The sequence below is a fragment of the Eptesicus fuscus genome, chromosome 5 (genome assembly GCF_027574615.1).
Source record: "Eptesicus fuscus isolate TK198812 chromosome 5, DD_ASM_mEF_20220401, whole genome shotgun sequence".
Lineage (NCBI taxonomy): Eukaryota > Metazoa > Chordata > Mammalia > Chiroptera > Vespertilionidae > Eptesicus > Eptesicus fuscus.
Genome location: NC_072477.1, coordinates 45,308,856 through 45,327,184, shown reverse-complemented (window position 1 = coordinate 45,327,184; position 18,329 = coordinate 45,308,856). Strand labels below are relative to the sequence as shown.

The following is an 18,329-nucleotide window of genomic DNA, read 5'->3' as shown; positions in this document are numbered from 1 at the left end:
AAAAGAAAATACAGGTCTTTTGGGCTTCTATGTTGATATTATATTTTAGTATAATCAATCAATAAATAAATACTGGGCATGTACCTTGAAGATATGAAGAAATAAGTTCCAGTTAAAAATCAAGGTTTATAAGAATATTCAGGAAACATCTAAAAAACTATGTGGGATTCACAACCCTTGCTCCAATCCCCAAATTGCTCCCTTCCATTTGTCAGCAGGGGCAATGGAGACAGCTCTTTATTGGGCTTCAGTGAATTGAGTAAGAGGAATGAACAGAAATTTTACTGATACAGCACCTACCTCAAATAATAAAATAACTCCTTAAATAGAAAACTGATATAATCAAGTTATACTTTTGAAATGTCCAAATATATATATATATACATATATACCTACATACATACATACATACATATATATGTGTGTGTGTGTGTGTGTGTATGTATGTGTATGTATGTGTGTATATATATATATATATCCCAAAAAATATATACACAGTTTAACAGCTGATAACTCACTTTTCACTCCTTTTCAGGTTTAACTGATTTGAAATAATGGGTGAAGTCAGATTAAGCTTTGAACAAAGAAAATTTTTCCTGAAGTGACACTAGACTTTTTTTATGAGGATACATAAGATAAAGTTTATGGTATAAAACCGGCAACAATCAATGAATTGAGGGTGCACAAATACCAAACGAAATGATTCTTGATGTTTGAGATTCTACTACTTCATGTTATCAACTGTGCCTGGACCAGAACAGTCATCAGTTTGAAAACAGGCATTGACGAAAAAAAAAAAAAAAATCATTTCTGTAGATTCTTTTACATTTTGAAAATGAACTGTATGTTAATAAGTACTGACTAATCATACCAAGTGTGTATACATTTTTTGGGGACATCCTGTATATAGATGATATTTAGAAATATTCTAACTTGCTACTCTAAAATAAAAAAATTAAAAAACTAGAAATATGTTTCTGGTATGCTCTAAGAAAACCTTAACTCTTTAAAATTCACAACTGGCAGCCAGCACGTATGAGAATAGAAAATGAATAGCCATCCTCTGTAACTTCAAATGCTCTGTATCCCAGTAACTTCTCAGAAAAACTTACCTTTTCATTTTTCCTCCTGCTGATGATTCTGTCTAAACCATTGAAAGCACCAGATGCAACAAACAGGATGTTTGTTGTATCAACTTGTACTGTTTCTCCACGTAACTTGCGGGAATTCTTTTCTGGAACATTGACTATTGTGCCTTCCAGTAGTTTCAATAAGCCCTAAAGAATGAATGATTTTTAGCATCATCATATAAGTGTATTATTTATTATACTTTAGATAATGGGATTCAATGGGGAAAATAATATGTGGTTATGGTCAATGAGTATAACTAAAGAAAACTCCATTTCTAGAACATGAAAATCTAATGCACTATCACATTAATAATTAATAAATTTATTTGGTATAGTTTTGGGACTGCTGATGCATTTAGGAATCAATCAACTGAGAGGTTGTTTTCGGTGGTAAAGATATAATCCTGACATCAAGATAGAATTATGACTCAAAGATGGTACCCAACCATTGTAGGAACATTCAAAATTTTGAAAATAGTTAAAGATTTGTCTTTCATATAAATAAAAATTTTATTATACTCCTAGTATTAAACTTTGAGAATATCTATATTTTGAGATGCCTTTATAAAAAATTATCCAGCACATTTTCTAACTGTGATTGTACCTCTCTATGTCTTGGTCAGAAAAAGAAAGCAATTTCCTTATCTTGTAGTTATGTCATAATTAGTCACCAGTAAAAGGTCATTTGACCAATAAATATATCATTAGGACTTCAATTATGACCATACAAGGAATGAAACACTATTTTATCCTACCTTATAACTAAATGAAAAGAATAAGATACAGGTACATAGTTCATCTGTGTCTAGTTAGAACCAGAACTTTCTTAAAGAGTCCTCTAAATATGTTTAACTGGGCCTTTGAGGAATAAAACCAACAGAAATTAAATTTCACTTTTTTTCTGTTCTTTAAAATATTTTCAATTTCCTAAGAGGTTATTTGGTATTTAAAATTGCCAATAGTTTTCTCTTAGGATCTGAAGTACTTTAAAGTGGTTATGTGGAGTTTGGGGGTGGGAAAGATAAACAAAACAGAATCTAATTGAATATGAAACCAAACGTACAATATTGGGAGGTTGATGTATTCCCTTCCTTTTAGTGGGCTTGAACAAAATATTCAACTGCTTACTTGCTGAACGCCTTCTCCACCTACATCCCGTAACTGATGAATGCCTGGCACACTGCCAATCTTATCTACTTCATCCAGAAAGACAATTCCTATAATTTAAGGAGGAGTCTATTTATAATATGAAAAAGATATACACAAGATAACCTCAGCTTTTAAATACTAGGTAGCCAGAGAGCAAGGTTATTCGATCTTTCACATTTAACATACAGAAATATATAAACATGCACTGCTATCTCTCCCATTCATCATTTCGTGCAAATGTTTTATAATTTATTTTATAGAATATTACTTGGGTATGATAACCAATTCTCTCTGACAATAGCAGTCTGTCCCACTGATGTTTTCAGGTTCTTTATTCTAGGAGCTGAGAGAGAGGCATAGTGTAGAAGCATGAGGTACACGTAGTGCTGATACTAGTAAAACTTTCCCAACTATATTATTATCTTAAAGGAATTTGTCAAGTTCTTCATGTAAACAAGGACAGATGCTAGATGGGGAAAGGAGAAATGCAGCATCTATGATATCCCATAGGGCAATAGGCTAATCTGTTTCTAGATTCATCTTGCACTCTCCTGCCCTTGCGTCCTTCCCCTCCCCATCCCAGCAATCAGAGTCTGGAGGAGAGTCAGAATAGCAAACACAATGATAGTAATAACCCTTTACACTCGCTTGCTTTTTCTTGATTCCTGCTACCGATGCTAACCGTGTCGAGTCACACTAGACATCCGAGTGCAAAAGGTTAAGGATCTAACAGAGTAATAATTTAGCTAATTTTCACCCTAGTAATCAACTAATGACAATAAGGCAAAGCAAACTTTGTGGCTCTTAGTCAGTATACTAGAGAACATTTAAATAGGTACTTTTATATAATTACAGAATTTTACTTGATTCAAAATAAGAATTACATTAGCTCTTACTGAAAGACTGCTTCCTCGGTCGACTACATCTGGGGATAGACAAGCAAGCTATTTTGAAAACATACCTTGTTGTGCTTTTTCTACATTGTAATTGGCATCTTGGAGCAGTTTGGCAATCACAGATTCAATATCTTCACCTACATATCCAGCCTGAGTCAAAGTTGTACAGTCACAGATAGCAAAAGGAACATCAAGGCATTTAGCTAGAGTTTGTGCCAGCAGAGTTTTACCTACAAATAGAAACAATAACTAAAAGTTTACTGAAAATATGTTAATGTACAAATTTTCTATAAAATACAAAATAAATTGGAATGGTATATAATAAGAAAATCATTGAGCCCTAGCTGGTTTGGCTCAGTGGATAAAGCGTCAGCCTGCAGACTGAAGGGTTCCAGGTTTGATTCCGGTCGAGGACACATGCCCGGGTTGTGGGCTCAATCCCCAGTAGGGGGTGTGCAGGAGGCAGTCAATCAATGATTCTCTCTCATCATTGATGTTTCCATCTCCCTCTCCCTCCCTGAAATCAATTTTAAAAAAATCACTGCTGCATCTTTTCTACACTATTATTCAGATCTAATGTCATTTTACTTTTATCATCCTATCTAATAAAAGAGTAATATGCAAATTGACCATCACTCCAACACACAAGATCGCTGCCCCCATGTGGACACAAGATGGCTGCCCCCATGTCACAAGATGGCCGCCACAAGATGGCCAGCAAGGGAGGGCAGTTGGGGGTGACCAGGCCGGCAGAGGAAGGCAGTTGGGGGGGATCAGGCCTGCAGAGGAGGGCAGTTAGGGGTGACCAGGCCGGCAGAGGAGGGAGTTTGGAGGTGACCAGGGCAGCAGGGGAGGGCAGTTAGGGGTGACCGGGCAGGCAGAGAAGGGCAGTTGGGGAGGAACAGGCCAGCACGAGAGGGCAGTTGGAGGAAACCAGGCCTGCACGGGAGGGCAGTTAGGGGTGACCGGGCCAGCAGAGGAAAGCAGTTGGGGGTGACTGGGCCGGCAGGGGAGGGCAGTGTGGGGCGACCAGGCCAGCAGGGGAGGGCAGTGGGGCGATTGGGCCAGCAAGGGGGGGGGGGGGGCAATTGGGGCAATCAGGCCAGCAGGGGAACAGTTAGGCGTCGATCCAGGCTGGCAGGCAGGCGAGCGGTTGGGAACCAGCAGTCCCAGATTATGAGGGATTTCCGACTGCCAGTTTAGGCCTGATCCCACTAAACAGGCAGTCGGACATCCCTTGAGAGTTCCCAGATTGGAGAGGGTGCAGGCTGGGCTAAGGGACACCCTCCTCCCAGTGCACAAGTTTCATGCACCGGGCCTCTAGTCCCTAATAATATGTTAGAAATTGGCCTAAAGGGCAATACCAAGGTCTCAAATTCAGCTTGAAGCCTATGCAGAAATACTGATAATATATGAATGATTGGCCTTAGATTTTTTTTCAAGAGCCAAGGTCTCTCAATCATAAAACAGTTACAAAATCATTTATATTCTGTTTTTTAAAATGAGTAGTAAATTTTTTCAAGAAGTTATTTACCTGACCCAGTTGGTCCAAGCAGCAAAATATTACTCTTTTCAAGTTTTATGTCATCATGGGCAGAATCCAATACTTCACCTCCTCGTTTTTCCTGAGGCATTTGTTGATTTACCTGTTGCTGCATTGATGCTCCTAAAGCATTACCATGTGGACTAATTCCAGCAATCTGAAGCAATTCTGAAAAAAAGTCAAAGGAATTACTAGAGCTTCATTTTATTTTATTTGAAAAAATGCCTAATAAAACCTTATGTCTAAAACCAATCACTTATTTAGAAAAATTTAAATATTTTGACAATTTGTCTTACCTAAAAAGAAAGAAAATTTCCAATTATCTAGTGACAAAATTACAAGGCACAGTGATTATTTAGGGAACCTCAAGCAAAGAAAATTGTTTCTTTTTATCCTCTCCTCCTTATTTATGTAAACCTGAATGAAGAAAGCCCTTTGCTCAAGGGAAGGCAATATAATGGAAAGAGAACAGTGCTTAGGAGCCAGAAAGCATTCGTTTTGACCCTTTGTCTGTAAATGGCTATATGATTTGGGGCAAGTCTATAAACTTAGTGCTATTTCCTAATCTATAAAATGGCAACAATTCTTGCCTTATCAATTTCAAAGTGTAAGAATAAAATGTAATTGATTGGGAGGCACTTGAAAGATAAAGAAAGATACCGTATTTTCCGGCGTATTATTTTTTTCAGTACATATGAAAAGAAGCATAGCTGCAGAGGAAAATACTGAACTGAGAAATAGAGAACTTGGTTCTGGTCTCATAGGTCCATGGCAAGTCACTTAACTTTACTCGGCCTGCTATCTTACTATAAAGTGAAAATACTGAGCCATATGATCTCCAGTCTCTTCCACATCTAAGAATAATTCTGTGAGTCTCCCACAGAAACCAAATATGGTAAGATTCACTATCCCTGGCACTATCTGAATCTAATTTTATAGGATCTCCACTGGATCTTTCTAGTCCCTTTATTAAAGATACAAAGCTTAACTAGATGGGACTGATATTGTTGGTGAACTATCAGTTTATTAGCAGATCCCTAAAACTAATCATACTTGCTTATAAATTCTGAATTTATTTTTAGGTTGTTTCTAATAAATGGTTTAAGAATATCAGTACTTTCCAATGCATTATTTTAATCTAACCAACAGATGTCAGCAGACACAAATATTTATGGTCCTTTCCACCTGGCGGTCACTTTCAAACTATCTTAGTGGTCACACTTAAGGTAAAGGATTATTCTATTCATCAGAAATAACAGAATTTAATAAACATTTGAATTTAATTAAATTGCGCTACAGTTGAGAATTAATGATTAATGACTAACTCACAATGCTATGCCTCATTACAATCCACATCACGCAAAAAAGATGCAGTCCCCTATTTTAGTGAAATTAGTTAGCTAGTTGTCCCTAGCAAAATTGTTTGTTTTTTAAATTTCAGAAAAATCTAGATAGAAATTGTGACAATATAAGAAGGGGCTGGCTCAATTATAGGTCTGACCAGTGAGGAAAATACAATTTAGGTGAATAATTCGAATAAAGTCGCAAGAAGCACATTAACTACAATGGAGTCACATGATGCATGTATTTAACTTACTCAATGATTTAAGTTTTAAAAAGAGAAATATTTTAAATAATGCAGAACAGTTACATTAATTGTTACATTTTATGAAAATATGCCACAGTAAACTTGAGATAACTCTCCTGTTCTTTTAATTAGTCTCTGTTGCTGCATATCTCTACCTGCATAAGCACCTCTCTATAATGAGCAGAACTATGAACAGGCAGGCTAGCACAGTGATTAGATGCATGAACATCATCAGCTGTGTGTGGCCCTGGACAAATTACTTGAAACTTCTGTGCTTCAATTTTCTCATCTGTAAAAATGAGAGTGAAAATATATTTTTGTCTTACAGGTATTGGAAAGATTAAGTGAAGTAATATATGTAATATATGTGCCTGGAAGATCCTATAATAAAAGGCTAATATGCAAATTGACTGAACAGCAGAACTACCAGTTGCTATGATGTGCACTGACCACCAGGGGCAGATGCTCAATGCAGGAGCTGCCCCCTGGTGGTCAGGTGCTCCCACAGGGGGAGCGCCGCTCAGCCAGAAGCCCTGAGCCGGGCTCAGGCTGGCAAGTGCAGATGGTGGCGGGAGCCTCTCCCGCCTCTGCAGCAGCACTAAAGATGTCCAACTGCCGGCTTAGGCCCGCTGCCTGCTGAGGGCTCCCGAACTGCAGGAGGGTGCAGGCTGGGCTGACGGACACACACCCCCCCCCCCCACCGCGAGTGCATGAATTTCATGCACCGGGCCTCTAAGTAGTTTTCTAAGTGTCACAGAATTTGCTATCAGCATTGCTATTTTGCTAGTGTTTAATTATTTCTATAATATGGCCTTTAAATGCAAGCCAACTATTTCATCTGATGCTCAACTTAAAAACATCTGTTCCAATGATGGAGAAAAAAAGTATCATCTTTTTTTTAAGTTGGTTTTCTCTTCTTTTTGTACAAGGAAATGAACACGCTCATGGACAAGACCTGGAATAATGTCCCAGTCCCAGTTTCCAGTCACTTTGTTCCAAATACAGACTGTAAATTTTTATAGCTTGGGGTACATCTACCATCAGTCATCAGTTTTATTATGTAGTATGGTGGTATCTAACATGTGATTTCCAAAGGAACATTCAAGAATATTTTGATTATATATGTCTTTGGCCTAATGGCCTAACTTTAGAACTTAAAACCCCACATAGGACAAGACTAAACTATACTGAAAATAAATTCAATTTAGCTTTCAGTATATTAATTTCCAAGTCAATCAATATATATAATTATAAATTGCTTTTACCTAAGTTCGTAAGTACTATTACTTGTTAACATTTAAATTACATTAAATCACTACATATAACATATATTTATATTCATTATAAATTTTTCTTTACTAGTTTCACAAACCATCTGCCCAAATTTATGAATATTGACAGCATATTTGATTATATTTTTAGGTTATAAAATATATATTATACATGCAGTATATAATAAACTGTATTATTTAGATCTTACATTCTTATATGTAATCTAATTCTACTGCATTTACTGTGTTTCTTAATTTTATCATGCATGGTATAATCATTATTTCCATACAATTTAAAAATAACTAGAGATAATATCATTCTATTTACATATAATAAATCTCATGCCAGAGTTGATAAACTGGTTATGTCCTCATGGCACATCCTACATATATAGTACACTTCAATTAGTAGGTATATAATACGCCTTAGTCAAAGGCAAAGTAAAAGTATCAAACTTAAGTGAATAAGTGAAAAATGTTCATACTGGTTTATTATCTGTTTTCTTGTGTTTGTTATTTTAATTACTGAAACAAAGGCCACATAAATCTTTTTATGATACCTCTGGAATCTTCACCCTCTCTGTGTCGCAATTATATCCACTTCCAAAGGAATGGGTGCAAAACATCAGAATGGCCACTATCCTTGATGTATCAGGTCCTTCCACACCCTCTATCAGACCTTCTGATGCTTATAGGGGCAATCCAGGGTTGGAAACAGTGAGTTGGGGCTTATTCATAATTTACAAGCTACACTATGCTTCATATATGCTAAAAAATAAAGTGTGGTTTTTGGCAAAGAGTAGCCGTAAAATAATCAGCCTTCCCCAAAACTTCTGTCACTTATAATTATGCAGACCAACTCTAATTGTAAGGCAAATACACACACACACACACACACACACACACACACACACACACAAAATGGCAAACTGTAGATTTTTACAAATACAACTCCTGTTATTATGTAGGTCTACATTTATAGAGAAAAACTATATATAATACTTTTTATCTCTCTACATTATGCTTTACAAAATACAACAAAATAGATCAAATCAACTATCTGAAATAAGCCAACATATACAAACTACACAAATTAGTTATGAAAAACTATTCAAAGTTATATATACCATATATGATAAACATGTTTAGATAATATACATCTTTCTTGGTAATACACAAACAAATACATGTCCCCCATTACTATTGCTGACATACTTCACTGAGGTAAATCTCAAAGGGAAGAATGATTACAGAGGACCTGAGGAAAGGTCACTTACTTGTAAATCTGTACTCATCCTCCCGTCTTCTTATTTCTAACTCTAAGAAAGAGGATGAAAATGGCAACATGAAAATATTATATATTTGTTTAGGGGAACAAACAAGGAGTATTCCACTTCTTGTCTCTTGCAAATAAAGAATATGTTCATTAACTTTTTTTAGCTTTTCAACCATTATGAAGAATCTATATGCTGCATCCTTTCCACATTAAAAAAACAAACAAACATACTTAATGATGGCTGTCCAGTTGCTAATATTCACATTTGTCAAATATAAAGTTGGTATCTATTTTAAGAAAATAGTAATAATTTGTCTTTAATAAGAATTTAAACCTCTCATACTATAATTATTATATAACCATTTATTTTTCTAGAACTAGAACAGCTAATTATTGATTTGGTGACTGAAGAAACCAGAAAAAAATCCTTTTGCTTCATGACTAGGCAATGCTATTTGGACCTTATAAAATGAAGGTTCTAAATCTTCATTAGTTATTATGACTTATACTTTCTAAAAATAGAGTAACTGATGCTACTACATAACTATTTTGCAGTAAGTTCAACAAGTGAACAAGTGTTTTCATTGAGCTAGTTCTATATTTAGTAGCTACTGAAAGCAATCAAAAGATACTATACTTTTATAAATGTAAGTAGTTAGCAGAACTCCCTCAAATTGTAAAATGATGACTAAAACAATGTAAAATGATAGCTGTATGCCTAAGTAAGACATCAGGACTCCATGGCCCATAACAACAACAAAATTTTAAATATTAACATTTTACTCTACTCAGTTTTTAAAAATAAAATCATTCTATTAATATAACACACATTGCCCTGGCCAGTATGGCTCAGTTGGCTGAGCATCATCCTGTGCACCATGGAGGTTGCCAGTTCCATTCCTGGTCAAGGGCACATGTCCAGGATGCAGCTCAATCCTGGGTAGGGTTCGTGCGGGAGGCAGTCAACTGATGTTGTGCTCTCACATTGATGTTTCTCCCTCTCCCTTCCTTCCCATAAATCAATAAACTATTCTATAAAAAATATATATGACACATTATTGTGCACAGTACGTTGATATTACACAGTTTATTGGCATAGTAGAATCAATCATTAATAGGAATTATACTTTGAATCACTTAAAATTTGCCCCTAACCTTGTGCACTGTAGTTGGGGCCCAAAAAGGAAAGAGTGCTGTATGTTCTCCAATAATTATATATGTATGTATATGACTTAGGCAGATGAATTCTGCACCCTGAACTCAAAAGAGAAGAGAACTCAGTCATACAGAGCACTGCAAAGATAGGTTCATGGAGAACTAGTTGTGGTGAGGTCTATAATTCAAAGGTGTATCTCAATCTCTACCTTAGTAACTTTCAAACATTTTTCACTGAGAATCTTGGTAAGAAATACATTTTACTCTGTGACTCAGAACCTATGCACATATAACTAAAAGAAAAAGTTTTAAGAAACAATACAGATAAATGCACTCTGGTATTTTCTATTAATATCTTAACTTTTTTAATACAAAAATCATTTTAGTACTTTGAAAAATGCTGTACTATACTAAAAGCACTTTAAGTCAAAAGCAAGGAGTTGCAATAAAGATTACTTCTAGGCATAGTAATCTCTATTTTGGTCAATTATCAAAACACTAACCTCTAGGTGTTAATGATGTCTGCTTCTCAACCTCTGCTTGCTGCCTCAGATTAGTTGGAATATTATTATATATTCTCTTGTAATGATTGTACACGGCAACTGAAAGCACCTTCTTAGCAAATGACTGGCCAACAACATACTTGTCGAGGTAGTTATAAATCTGAAAAATAATTAGGTATGAATAATTTAATGTGCGCTATCATAAAAATACATACATTTAAAAGAAAGTTATACAGCAAGCATATATGCTTCCAGTTTTAAATTTGAATACTCATCAAAAACAAAATGCAAGGACATAACACATTATGTAGCAATGATTCAAGGTCCCAAACCCTACATGTACAAAAACACAATTTGTTCTCTAGCCTAACAAAGTATCTCTGGCCTCTTCTAATGCTACGCTAGTTTCTATTCTATAAACAATCCCATTGATCCTAATTTTTAAAAGTTAATATTAAAGTAACTTAGAATACCTGCATATGCCACCAAGAGTCTAAAGATATTATCATTAATGTAAATCATTAAAATTAATCCCTTCTACACCTTTCTCAATCATAGGAATAATATTCTTCACAAAGACAATGTATTATAGGTTTGCAGAGTGAGCTAAAGATGAATATCAGTGGACTTGGATCTCAGCTAAAGGACAGTATTACAGTTACTGAACTACCAGCAAGTGGACCTTTTGAAAGTCATGATCTTCTTCGAAAAGGTTTTTCTTGTGTGAAAAATGAACTTTTGCCCAGTCATCCTCTTGAATTATCAGAAAAAAATTTCCAGCTCAACCAAGATAAAATGAATTTTTCCACACTGAGAAACATCCAGGGTCTATTTGCTCCACTAAAATTGCAAATGGAATTCAAGGCAGTGCAACAGGTTCAGCGTCTTCCATTTCTTCCAAGCTCAAACCTTTCACTGGATATTTTGAGGGGTAATGATGAGACTATTGGATTTGAAGATATTCTTTTTTTTTTTTTTCTTTTTGGATTTGAAGATATTCTTAATGACCCATCACAAAGTAAACTAATGGGAGAACCACACTTGATGGTGGAATATAAACTTGGTTTACTATAACGCACTGAGCTGACCCTGGAAATGGAGGGGCTACATCTTGTTTATAGTCGTCTTTTTGCTATAATTTTATGTATACAACATTAAAAGTACTGACACCTGAGAATTGTTGCCTACATAGTATCATCATTGGAAATTATTTGTGTCTTTGGTTTACGTCCATGTGACAGTTGAAGGCACTAGAGATGATTTTAAAACTCCTGAATTATATTGAAACAATAACCTTCTGTATCTTTAAAAAATTGTTGCTAATGAATATTATAAAACTGACAACAGGTTTTAGTTTAACCTATTTCCTAGGCATTCCATAAATTGAATTTTGAATAACCATTATCAGTATTTGAGTCCTTAGTCTTCATAGCCCTTTCAGAGTAAACATCTGTAATTGCTTTCAGTGATAACATTTCAAATTAAGTACAAAATCAGATATGTATATTTTACCTTGTTTCCATAGCCCATTAGTACCCATAAAAGTAATATTTGCGCCCTAGCTGGTTTGGCTTTAGTCAGCCTGCAGTTCCATTCCGGTCAAGGGTACATTCCCCAGTTCTGGGCTTGATCCCCAGTAGGGGGTATGCATGAGGCAGCCAATTGATGGTTCTCTCTCATTATTGATATTTCTATCTCTCCCTCTCCCTTCCTTTCTGAAATCAGTAAAAATATATTTTTTAAAAAAGAAGAATATCTGTGCCTGACCAGCATGGCTCAGTGGTTGAGTGTCGACCTATGAGCCCGAATGTCATGGATCAATTCCCTGTCAGGGCACATGTCCTGTTGTAGGTTCCGTCCCCAGTGTGGAGCATGTGGGAGGCAGTGGATCAGTGATTCTCATCATTGATGTTTCTATCTCCCTTCTCTAAAATCAATAAAAACATTTAAAAAAGGAAGAAAAAAAAAGGCAATGTATTATAAAAGTATCCTTGCCCACTGCGATGGTTCAGTGGTTGAGCCGTTGACCTATGAACCAGGTCAGGGCATGTGCCTGGGTTGTGGGCTCGATCCCCAATAGGGGGCATGCAGGAGGCAGCTGATCAATGATTCTCTCTCATCATTGATGTTTCTATCCCTCTTTCTCCCTTCCTCTTTGAAATCAATAAAAAAATATTTTTAAAATACATAAAAGTGTCCTTTTCAAAAACAGGCACTATATAATCAAAATCCATTAAAACACCAGTATCTATGTGTTTTAATACAAACATTTAGCTTTTTCTGACATTAACTTCAAAGCTACTTATTTATCTACATGGCAATATAAAAGCTTTATTCTTTGAAGAAACTAAAGCTCTATTCGATACTTGGATACTGCCAACAGCTTGGGACGTGGGGTAAATTCCTTCAGCTTTCAGTAAATAGAAATTAACTGTTAATATTAACTAACTCTGGAAAAAAAGTTAAATTGCCCAATTATTTTCTAGAACTTTGACTCGGATGTCTAAAGTCTATATAAATCAGTAGAGAATATAAAGCTTAATAGCTACATTTTCTATTACATCATTTATTTTTACATGACAAATTCTTTAGTTGTTGACCATATGCATTTTATTATGTTTTTTAAAAAATCCTCATTCTTCACAAATTACACTCATGAATTATTAAATCTGCCACAGCACGTTTAGATGAAGAAACAAATGCATTGGTATCAAAATAGAGTAGAAGAAAGCTACACCAAGACAGAGGATGAGAAATAATCGAAGAGTACAAACATCTGAAACATGGCCAGAACACAGGGCACACAGCCCAGGAGCAGGCTGCCTGTTCTCAGAAGGTGCACACCAAGCACCCACCCAATGGGGCTGGTGGTACACTCTGTTGTGTTTCATACAGCCAACTCACAATCTGTCTGAGACTCCTGGAAAGAGCCCATACACAAAAGCCACAGCTATAGAGGAGAGTGCCATAAAAAAAATTACTTGCTTCCACTGTTAGCCTGAGGCTATTTTACCATAAAGTAGACTAATTTAATGGGGGGAGGGGAATTGCAGGCTGGTATTATTTAGGTGGTCAAACTAACAAAAATAAATCCATAGTTGCTCTATTTGAAGGTTATCATTTTAGATTAATTTAGTATTAACACTATTTTAATAATCATCCAACTACATTTCATTGTTACTGAATAGAGTAATCATGACATGATGGAAAAAGCAACGGACTCCATACCTAAATTCCAGGTATCAAATATCAAAAGTAGTTTGGCCAAATATAGTCCATATTAATAACTTAGAATATGTGTTTAGATACTAGTATTAGGATACAATATAAACTGAGGAGAGGGGAGCAATGAAATGCTTTCAAGATCAAATGCTTGTAAGACTTTATACCTTCTTGGGGGGAGGAGGTGGTTTCTGTTGGAATGCCAATTTTACAGCTTCTGCTGCTGATTCTGGTTCTTTAATTATGCTTTTCTTTGAGTCTGCTTCAGATAGCACAACAAAAAAATGATGACATTTTTCACACTTCACAAAACGGGTGGATGCTGTAAAAGAAGAGTCAGCAGAGAAAAAGAAATAATTCAAATAGTATTTCACCTCAAAGATTCAATGAAAAATAAAACTATGCACTTGACAAAAAGTAGGCTTGTAGTTCACTCCACTAGCCACAAATAGCCTAGTTTACATCTAAGATAGATGATATAGAGAGTTTAGTCAACTACATTTCTTCATTTCCACTAGGTTCTGTCATTTTATAATATAACACATTAAGAGAAAAGACTGAGTCTTTCAACTTCCCAAACACTAAAGTTAATCTTTAAAACCACCATAATAAGAATATTAAAATATTGTTTATTTCATTGAAATATGTGAACTGTAAAAAAGTAAAATACAAAATTAATCTATTCCCCTAATATTTTATTATTAAAAATTTCATACACAGAAGTTGAAAGAAATAAATCTATTTTAATCCACCCAAAATATAAAAAAGTGTATTTTTAGGTTCTTCAAGCCTAAAACTGTAACTCTGTAAAAAGATAAAATTATTTCATAGCTTCCTTATTTTATCTTTAATACTTCCACTAATTCCTATGTCTTTGACCTAAAAACCACTGAGAAACTAACAAAGTAACAATATTCTCAGTCATATTTATTTCATTTAAAGATAATCATACAGCGCTTGAAAACAAGGGCAGGTAAAAGTGAGGGTAAAAATGCTTTCTTAATGGCAATACATCAACTGCATAATATCCTGTGTTAAACCAAAAGTGACTTCTTCCTTTCTCTCTTTCTAAAACACAGGTTTAGGATATAGACATATGACCATAAACTCTTAACCTTTTCTAAGCCTACCCCTACTGAGGGTAACTAGGGAACTCAGAAAGCAGCATGATAATAGAGAAACCCATACAGACTATTAACAGATACAAAGCAAAAGACGCATAGAAATTAGTTATATGTTGGTAGGCTTAGGTAATATATATTTTGTGTAATATAACTAGACAGGTGAATTGTAGTAAAACTAAACATAGTCTTAAAAGAATTTTTAAAGCTATGATAATCTCTCTCCTTTGGAAATATTATAACACAGATTATAAGAAAAACTGCACTTGCAAATACACCTAAATCTTCACAAAATAATCTAAATTTTATAAAATAGACAATCCCACAATGAAAACATAAATGTAATTATTAATCCAATCAGTTTGATTCTTATGTGTTCCTTCTTAAACACAGGCCAATTAAAAATTCATTCGGGATAAAAAAAATTCATTCCGGATAAATTGTAACAGCAAATTTTAAACCAGAAGATGGAATGCTTACCTAAAGAAAATATCAAACTATTCTAAGTACCTTCAATTAACCCAAGCCCAAATACATTATCACCATTTCCCATCAACAGGGAAAAGTCAATGCCTCTATTTTACGAGGCACCAGCTTACAACTGTTAGTGATGGTAAACAGGACAAGGATTAAAGGGCAGAGAAGCCTCTGGTTTAATTCAGGCTGTGTGACAAGAAAATCTGGCTTGAGAACATACAAACAAAACATTTCTCTAGAGAAATTAGGTCAAAGGGGAAGAGATTAAACACCAACAATCATCCTTTTTTGCTTACTGTTAAAGGGTTGCTTAAATTCCACTTGAATATTTGCAATACAATTTTACACTGAAACATATTCAACATACACCAAAATCAAAGATTCAATTTTATTTATCAAAATGCTTATTTTAATAAAAAGCATTGCAATGCATATTGTACTCTTAAAAACTAAGAGCAAAAATCTAATTTTGTTAAATTATAAGGGGATAAACCTTTCTTAAAAATCTATTTTTATTGATTTCAGAGAGGAAGGGAAAGGTAGAGAGATAGAAATATAATGATGAGAATCATCAATCGGCTGCCTCCTGCATGCTCCCCAACTGGGATGGAGCCTGCAATCAGGCAGGTGCCCATGACAGGAATCAAACCCAGGACTCTTCAGTTCACAGGGCAATGCTCTATCCACTGAGCCAAACCAGCTAGAGCCCCTCTATTTATTTTATATATATATATATACACACACACATACACACACACACATATATACACACACACACATATACATATATATACATGTGTGTGTGTGTGTGTGTGTGTGTACATATATATATATATATAAAATTGATTTCAGAGAGGACGGGAGAGGTAGAGAGAGATAGAAACAATGATGAGAGAGAATCATCAATCGGCTGCCTCCTGCATGCCCCGCACCGGGGCCTGCAACGCCAGCATGTACCCTGATTGGGAATCGAACCATGACCTCCTGGTTCATAAGTTGATGCTCAATCACTGAGCCACTCTGGCTGGGCTAAACCTCTTTTCTTTAAATGATTATTACAAGTATCTTATATTCCTTTATATACAGAATACTGATCCCAGTAAACATGCTTATATAGTATGCCAACAACAGAGAGACTACCTTAGTAAAAACTTTAAGAGATTTGTTTAAATGAAAGTTTCTCATGATTTTAAACAAATTTCAGGGTCCAACACAAAATTTTCAAAACACTGCAGAAAAGTTTAATTTCTGCCCTATGAGATAGGTAAGTGCAGTAAGTCTTCAAAAAGTATTATATACATAAAAATAAAAACAACTAAAGGCTCTAACTTAAATAAAAGAGGGGAGACTACTCATGTTTGACAAGTTATTTTTTAAATGGGCTAAAGAATAGTATACCTTAGTCATTATAATCAACTTTCTTAGATATTATTCTTAATTTCAATTTCTGATGATTTTCTATATATTCATAATGGTATCTATAAAAATGGTATTTTATTTCAACAAAGACAAGCAAGAGTAATACCACTATAAGAAAACAAGTGGACAAGGAAATACTACCATTACTATAGTGGTATAGTAATACCACTACACTACAAAAAACCTGTTAGATTAAATATATATAGCAAGGTCCATGAGCTAAAAATTATTTTTACATTTTGGAAAAAATGACAATGAAAATTATATGAAATTCAAATGTCAGTGTCCATACAAAGTTTTATTGGAGCACAGCATCCTCATTCATTTACATTGTCTGTGGTTGTTTTTGCATTATAACTATAAAGGAGAATAGTTGCAATAGAAATCATATGGCCCACAAACCCTAAAATATTTACTATTTGCTCACTCGTGCTATACAGCATTTAAAAGGGAAGAACTACCCACAGAATGAGAAAAAATATTTGTAAATCACATATCTGAATAAGGTTCTAGTATTCAAAATATATAAAGAACTCTTAACAATACAGATAACCCAATTTAAAAATGAACATAGGAGTCAGCCCTATAGCTCAGGGTTAGAGCACTGGTCTTGTAAAAATGAACGTAGGATTTAAATGTTCTTTTCTCCAAATAAGACATAGAAATGGCCAATAAACACATGAAAAGATGCTTAACATCTTTACTCATTAAGGAAATGTAAATCAAATCCCTATGATGGCTACAATAAAAAAGACAGATAAGTGTTGAAAAGGATGTGGAATAACTGGAACCCTTATACATTGCTAGTTGGGTTGTAGGATGGTACAGTCTCTTTAAAAATCAGTTTGGCAATTTCTTAAAAAGCTAAACATAGGCCCTGGCCAGGTAGCTCAGTTGGTAAGAGCATCGGCCTGATACGCCAAGGTTACAGGTTTCATCCCAGGTCAGGGCACATATGAGAAGCAACCAACTGAGTAATAAATAATTGGAACAACAAATCGGTCTGTCTCTCTCTCTCTCTCTCTCTCTCTCTCTCTCTCTCTCTCTCTCCTCTCTCTCCTCCTCCTTCCCTCTCTCCCTCCCTTCACCAATCAATAAATAAAAACTAAAAATAATTTTTTTAAAAAAGCTAAACATAGTTACCACTTCACCTAGCAATTCCGTTCCTAAGCAGATGCCCAAGTAAAAACAAAAAAACGTGTACACAAATGTTCATAGTGGCATTGTTGTTTTTTTGTTAATCCTCACCTGAGGATAATTTTCCCACTGATTTTTTTTTTTTTTTAAGAGAGTGGAAGGGAGGGTGGGCGGGCGAGAGAGAAACAGGGAGAGAGAGAAAGGGAAGGGAGAGACAGAAAAACATCAATGTGAGAGAGACACATCAATCAGTATGTACCCCAATGGGGTCAGGGATCAAACCTGCAAACTAAGTAAGTGCCCTTGACTGGGAATCGAACCCATGACCCTTAGGTGTGTGGGCCAAATGCTCTAACCATTTAACCACACTGTAGCATTATTCATAATAGCTAACAAGTAGAAGCAACTCAAATGTCCATCAATAGATGAGTGGACAAGGAAA

The 18,329-nt window shown here is 35.2% G+C and overlaps 2 protein-coding genes across 3 annotated transcripts in view; one reads left to right on the top strand and one right to left on the bottom strand.

The window, feature by feature from the left end:
- CLPX (caseinolytic mitochondrial matrix peptidase chaperone subunit X) overlaps positions 1-18,329 on the bottom strand; it is a 45,271-nt gene that overhangs the window by 13,525 nt on the left and 13,417 nt on the right. For both annotated transcript variants that reach the window (XM_008139118.3, XM_054716136.1), the window contains exons 4-10: positions 13,901-14,055; positions 10,512-10,671; positions 8,855-8,896; positions 4,710-4,886; positions 3,241-3,405; positions 2,259-2,347; positions 1,113-1,277 (exon numbers count right to left, since the gene is read on the bottom strand). In XM_008139118.3, the coding sequence (XP_008137340.1) occupies positions 1,113-1,277; positions 2,259-2,347; positions 3,241-3,405; positions 4,710-4,886; positions 8,855-8,896; positions 10,512-10,671; positions 13,901-14,055 (953 nt within the window). The remainder of the gene's footprint in view (positions 1-1,112; positions 1,278-2,258; positions 2,348-3,240; positions 3,406-4,709; positions 4,887-8,854; positions 8,897-10,511; positions 10,672-13,900; positions 14,056-18,329) is intronic.
- Positions 11,109-11,688, top strand: LOC129149140 (proteasome maturation protein-like). The gene has a single exon (XM_054716137.1). It carries the CDS (start codon positions 11,124-11,126, stop codon positions 11,583-11,585), a length of 462 nt encoding a protein of 153 aa, XP_054572112.1. The 5' UTR covers positions 11,109-11,123; the 3' UTR covers positions 11,586-11,688.